The sequence below is a fragment of the Poecilia reticulata genome, chromosome 18 (assembly GCF_904066995.2).
Source record: "Poecilia reticulata chromosome 18, P_reticulata-male-v2, whole genome shotgun sequence".
NCBI lineage: Eukaryota > Metazoa > Chordata > Actinopteri > Cyprinodontiformes > Poeciliidae > Poecilia > Poecilia reticulata.
In genome coordinates, this window is record NC_088847.1 from 6634341 (window position 1) to 6640964 (window position 6624).

Genomic DNA, 6624 nt, shown 5'->3' on the forward strand with positions numbered 1-6624 from the left:
ACAAGTTTTCAATGGGATAAAGATCTGGGGAGTTTTCAGGCCATGGACCCAAAATCTCTATGTTTTGTTCCCTGAGCCAGTTAGTTATCACCTTTGCTTTATGGCAAGGTGCTCCATCATGCTGGAAAAGGTATTGTTCATCACCAAACTGCTCTTGGATGGTTGGGAGAAGTTGCTCTCTCTCGGAGGACATTCTGGAACCATTCTTTATTCATGGCTGTGTTTTTAGCCAAGACTGTGAGAGAGCCGACTCTTTTGGCTGAGAAGCAACCCCACACATGAATGGTTTCAGGATGCTTTAGAGTTGGCATGAGACAAGACTGGTGGTAGCGCTCACTTCGTCTTCTCCGAACAAGCCGTTTTCCAGATGTCCCAAACAATCGGAAAGGGGATCCATCAGAGAAAATGACTTTACCTCAGTCCTCAGCAGTCCACTCCCTGTACCTTTTGCAGAATATCAGTCTGTCCCTGATGTTTTTCCTGGAGAGAAGTGGCTTCTTTGCTGCCCTTCTTGAGACCAGGCCTTGCTCCAAGAGCAATAGTCAATGTTACATAGAAACTTAAAATTGTAGGTGGGATAACGTCCAGCAAGCACATGTATATAATTCATATTTTAAAAAATGGAAGGCGGGAGACTCTTTACTACTTATGCCCTTCTTCATGTCTCACGAGAAACACTGCCATCCTGTGGTGTAACTCAGTATTACACCTCTGTTCAATACCTTTAATTCTGTTCATAGGGTATAAATCCCTGTAAATCAGGGGTCCCCAAACTACGGCCCGCAGGCCGAATCCGGCCCACCTCCACATTTGGTCCGGCCCCCTGAACAATACCAGAGAGCATTCAGATTTATTTTCATATATTGTATTTTCCGGTTTATATGTGGATTTTTCTTCAACCACCATGGGGCTCTTTAGCAGGAAGTGTGTCCTGTAAACTGTGGGTGTTTTGCTTTTGGGTGTTTTGGACTTTTAGGGAACTGCTTGACTTTTATGTTATTTAATCAGCACGGTTGTTTGCTAGCGGTAGAGCAGATGAACACACGTGTTTGTTATGAACGCCGCATTCCAGGTCGAGTTCTTCAAAGCAATGCCTGTAAGTAGCAGCTTATACTTCAAAACGAGCCTTTATGCTAACATGAGGAATTCATATGTTAAAGTTACTTTCCCTCAATGGAATATATACTAGTCAGTCCCAGTGACCGTTTAATTAACGGTTTTTGCCCATGTGCTTTCTCGGTAAAAATCAATTGAGAAATGCGCACCCTCCCACCCCCTGAACATTTTCAACCTTAAAAACCCAGTGCTATCCACACACAAGTTGTATACAACGGTGACACTGGTGTCCTCTAAATGTGTCAGGCACAGAGCCTCCCAGTCTACAACCTCAAAATGACCCCCAACAGCCTCATCAGTTTCCTGTGGTCACCGTCTCAGTTCCTTTAATTCTCAGGTTCCTTCTGAACAAGGGGGGGTTTATGCAAAGCAGAGTCAAAACAAGATTGTGATCTGACTTTCCAAGAGGAAGTCTGGCTTTGGGGAGGTGTGAGTACCTGACGTTTGCATAAAACAAATTCAACATTTTATTTCCTCTACTAGATCAGGTCACCAACCTTACATGTTGGGGTCACAGTTGTTTCCTCCTTTTGCTCGTTTTTTTCCATGATGGAGCAATGTTGTGATGAGTTCCTGAAAAAGAATTTTTAAACTTGCATGCTTTAATAAAAAGATCATGCCGAAAAGTTAAAAGGCTTGCAAGAATAATAAAAAAGGAGCAGATTAAATAAAATCTTTTCTGCTCTGTAATTCTGTAAACAGCTCCAGACATGGATCCAACATGTTGAACACTGGCATGATTATGGAGCCGTTTATAGATTTCAGCCACAGGGAGAAGTAAATTCTGGAGAATGTGTTAATGAAGAGAATAGTCTTCAACTGTTACTTTAGTTTTCATTTCAATGGAAAGATGGACTATTGAATGTAATACCAAAACATTTGGTAGTGTGTCCATTCATTCCACAAACTGTTGGAATGAATGGATTCTTATCTTGTTTTAAAAAATCTACTTCAGAAAATTCTTAGCATAACAACATGAATGTGATGAAGAATCACTTTGAAGATGGTTACAGAAAAACCAAACCAATAAAAAAAATATGGCAGTCAAAAACATGGCACCTGTTCAAAACAATAAAAATTATTTGACTACAGGCACATATATATGTATGGACTTATACACATGTGTGTGTGAATGTGTGAATGAGTTACTTTTGTATTTATTGCATATTTGTTGTAATTTACAATATTATTTAACATTAGTTGTTGCATATTTATTATGCTTTAAACATTAATGGAAATCTACTTTTATGACGATTTTATTGATTGATATTTGCCATTAATAACTGCAAAAACTAAATTACATATTATATCACCACTTATGACAACATGGGACTTGGTGTTTGTATTTTTTAATAAATGCAAGTATGAAGACAGGATCTTATCTGGTTTTGAGGGTTAAAAAGACAAACTGCTAGATGACGGGTTTAAAGTTTACATTGGGAATGGCCTTCTTTAGATATAAGTATAGGATAGTAAAATATAAAGAACAGCAAATAAAAAATAAACAAAAACGAACACAAGAAAATACAAAAAACTAGAAAAAATAAAACAGAAAAATGTATAAAAGTGTAAGACTTTATTATTGTTTCAACTTTTTTTGCACTGCTGGTATGTTTTATATTTTTAAAAAAATTCAAACTTTGAAGGGAAATAGACGAACTGGGATGAATTGTTTACATCTGTGAGGTAATACGTCATGTGTTTAGCTAAATCCTATAAATAGAGGTTTGGTTTTTCCCAACACCAACTTTCCTCCTGTGAGAGTTAGAAATGATTTCTTTCATAAAACAGCTGTTACTTCCCCACCAGTGATTTGAATATCCAAATTATGACTTATTAAAATTTCAGTTCTATACCAGAGCTGTTAGAAGACGTCCTGCTGCCACCAAAGAAAAACACTGTAACTCTACTGAGAACAGATTCAGTCAAAACAAAAAGAGAAGAAAAGGAACCAGATGTAAGTTACAACTGTGCTTTGTTTTAGTTTATTTACTACATATAAGCATTAATTCTAAAATCATGTTTTGTCATGTATAGTGTGCCATATAGTTTTATTTGTGATTAAACATTAGGTTAAGCAGAGCATTTTCTGTCCAGTGGAGGGAGAGCTGCAGCTTTTCACTGTTTAAATGTTCTTCATCCAACAGAGACAAACTGCTGGAGGAAAATAATTCATCTGACAGCAAAGATGCAGTGGAGTCTGATTCTGCTCTTCCTGATGGGTAAGTTGATCTGAAACACAACTAGACTCTCTGGTTTCTGGAACGTTAATGTTGGTTTCAGAAAACAAATACCTATTTAATATTCACACATAAAGTAAAATATTAACGCATAAAATGAAACTGATAAATTCTTAATTTGTAAGAGATGTGCTGGTTAAACTGCCACTACTAGTTAGTTCATACTGAAATGTGTTTATTTACAGCTCAGTGTTGCTTCATGGACTGTCAGCTCTATGAGTTTCACTACATTAATGAGAATAAGACCTGGACTGAAGCTCAGCAGTACTGCAGAGAGAAACACACTGACCTGGTCACAGTGACTAACATGAAGGACATGAAGAGACTCATCAACATCTCAGCTGGAGATCAGAGTGAAGCTTGGATTGGTCTGTATGATCAAACACTTGGTAACAGAACATGGTACTGGTCTCTGCCTGGAGTGGAGTTTAATGACAGTGAGACAAACTGGAATGATAAAGAACCAAAGGATGGAAAGAACTGTGGACATATGCTTCTAAAAGTCAAATGGATATCTATTGATTGTAGTTTCCCTTCATATTTCCTTTGTTATAATGGTAAGCTTAAAGTGTTTTTGAGATTTTGTTCACACACACACGCACACATATATATTTATATATTTCACATTAAATCAAAGCTCGTATTAATAAAGAGAACTTGAGATAAACAACTTCTTAGCTTTAGAGAAGAAAAGGGAAAAACAAAAATTATATTTATTTTTTTGTTTGGTAATGTGCTTGTCAGGATCTTTGGTTGCTTTGGATTTTTCAGGGTTTGATAATTGGTTCTTTTTAGTCATGTAAAATGAACAAACTGTGTTTACTTCACAGAAAGTGATACATCCCATAAATATCACTTGATCAGAGAGCAGAAGTCCTGGCTGGAAGCTCAGAGTTACTGCAGAGAGAATCACACAGACCTGATCAGTGGAACGAAGCAGCTACAGGATGAAGAAGTGAAGATGATGATGAACTCTGCAGGCTTTGAAAAAGTATTCATTGGTCTGTTCAGAGACACCTGGAGGTGGTCAGATGGAAGCAGTTTCTCTTTCAGACACTGGAATCTACAGTTTGACAATAAACCTAACAGTGGTCAATGTGCCATGACTGTGTTTGATGATGGAGGCAGATGGAAGAATGAGAACTGTGCTGAAAGAAAACCCTTCATCTGTTATGATGGTGAGATTTTAAGAACATATCAGTTTGCATCACATTAAACTCCACATTCTTAGTGAGATATCTTTAAAAAATATATAAACTTTACATTCAGGTTCATACAGTTTAGCAAATAACAGTTGTGATTATGCGTATTAACATGTTTTATATTCAGTCGATTAACGTTCCTTTCTTTTAGGCAGTTTTTAAACGTTTTTGCACAACTCTTATATTTTTATTCTTTATATTTCATACTTTCATGCCAGATAAATTGATCCTGATCAAAGAAGCGATGAACTGGCATGAGGCCTTAACCTACTGCAGAGGTCACCACCATGACCTGGTCACCATCACCAACATGGATGATCAGAGATGGATCCAGGAGAAAGTGAAGGAGGCCTCGACTCCTTTTGTCTGGATTGGTCTGCGTTTCAACTGCAGTAGGAATGTTTGGTTCTGGGTTTGTGACACCTGGACCTGGAATGAACAAAATGACTGTAACATGTTTGGAGCCATGCAGGCAGGAGGAGAACATCGGTGGTTCCAAAGAAACGGCAGTGAGAGATTTAACTTCATCTGTTCCAAATATTAACTCTCTTCTCTCACTAACAGCTTTTTCCCCACTTTGTGCTTCTTTTCATTAAGTTGATGGTTTATATAAATGTATAAAAGCACTAGAGTTTTAATTTTGGCAAGAAATTATACATAATACAAAATATTAAAAATGACTTCAGACTTTAAACAATTTTTAGGTGAAATATTTATTTTTTACTTACATTTTTTAAATTATCTTTTCTTTGTGGTGTTTTATGTATGCATGGATTTTTTTTCCGGAAAAATATGGAGTAGCTGTGAATGTTTACTCACCCCAAATGAAATGTTGTGATATTAAAGAAAACAAACAAACAAACAAAAAACACTTAATAAATCTTTAAAAAAAAAAACAGAAGTCTTTGGTGTTAAGTTTGGCCTGTCAAGACATTTTTTTTTACATTTTTCTTACTTAATTGAACCTGTAGTGGAACATTTTAAGATTACCATATGATTATGAGTAAGACAATGCATAACAGTCTAATGATTCTTGTGTAATGCAGAAGCTCATGAAAATGTCTTCTGAAGCTACTTCTCGGGTCTTGGTATTACAATAAAGTTATTAAATTGTTTCTTCTATTTACCCTCATGACGTGTTTGACTCCCCTAGTGAAGAAGATACATGTCTTTACTGTCTGTTCTGTAACCAAGTAGATTAACAAACTATGTGAATGGAGTGAAACCCTCCCTGTAAAACTGTACGCTGTGTTCTGCTCAAGGCTCTTTCTCCTGACTGCGATCAGTGAGCAGAGACTTCAAATAAATACTGATTAAGAATATATTCTTTCTCTGGTTCTTTGGGTTTTGAAACAGATTTTTCTCACTCTTTGTTAAAGAAAAATTTTCACAACAAACCCCTGGTTTACAGTTTGGGATGAGTCATACTTCTGTTCAACAGACTGAATGTCTGAAACGCAAATCAACACTTACTGACACAAAAGAATAACAAGCTGCATGTGTAACTGAGTTTCAAGCTCTAACTAAAGAGCAGAAAACCTCTTACAGAAAAAAAATTAATAAATCATTTTAAATGTGGAATACCTCAGCTAGTATAAAGCTCTGATGTCTTTAAGTTTTCCACTCATAATTTATTCATTTTTTCTTCTTGATAAGCTTTTGGGAGTATCTCAGTCTTTTAAGCTATTCAGGATATTTAGTGGGTTTTGTGCTCTCAGGTAGGATGAAATGATGTGCAAACTTAACTAAAAATGTATTTAAACACAATTAAAAGTTTTGCCAAGACTCTTTGGGAACAACAAAGTCTTGCACTGATCGTTGAACGTGTGATGGTATATGGCTTGAGGAACTTATGTAAATGTGGTGGTTCTGATTAAACATTATATGAAATCAAAGAGAATTGTGAACAAAAGTTATTGTGAATGATGTTGAGTTTGGCAGTGGCAGAAGTGAGCGAAGACGTTCAAGTCTGTGTTTGCCACGTCTACAAATACTGACTAAGTTTGGAGCGAGGGGAATGTTTAAGACATTTGCTGGTCTAAGCCTCAACCCTGGTCCTCACTGCC

General features: G+C 36.6%; 1 protein-coding gene across 2 annotated transcripts; it reads left to right on the top strand.

The window, feature by feature from the left end:
* Positions 1 to 2767: 2767 nt before the first annotated feature.
* On the top strand, positions 2768 to 5427 carry LOC103480299 (C-type mannose receptor 2-like). Of its 2 annotated transcripts, XM_081599700.1 has the most exons (5): positions 2768 to 3073; positions 3264 to 3338; positions 3542 to 3913; positions 4187 to 4534; positions 4777 to 5427. In XM_081599700.1, exons 2-5 carry the CDS (start codon positions 3305 to 3307, stop codon positions 5100 to 5102), a joined length of 1080 nt encoding a protein of 359 aa, XP_081455826.1. In that variant the 5' UTR covers positions 2768 to 3073; positions 3264 to 3304; the 3' UTR covers positions 5103 to 5427. The 2 variants fall into 2 exon arrangements, with proteins under 2 accessions (XP_081455826.1, XP_017165811.2); XM_017310322.2 differs by lacking the exon at positions 2768 to 3073 and having other exon boundaries at positions 3100 to 3338.
* The last annotated feature ends 1197 nt before the right edge of the window (positions 5428 to 6624 follow it).

Coding starts and splice junctions, on each gene's coding strand:
- LOC103480299 (XM_081599700.1), top strand. CDS start 3,305: ATGCAGTGGAGTCTGATTCTGCTCTTCCTGATGG. Junction 3,339..3,541: donor GATTCTGCTCTTCCTGATGG/GTAAGTTGATCT, acceptor GTTTATTTACAG/CTCAGTGTTGCTTCATGGAC. Junction 3,914..4,186: donor ATATTTCCTTTGTTATAATG/GTAAGCTTAAAG, acceptor TTTACTTCACAG/AAAGTGATACATCCCATAAA.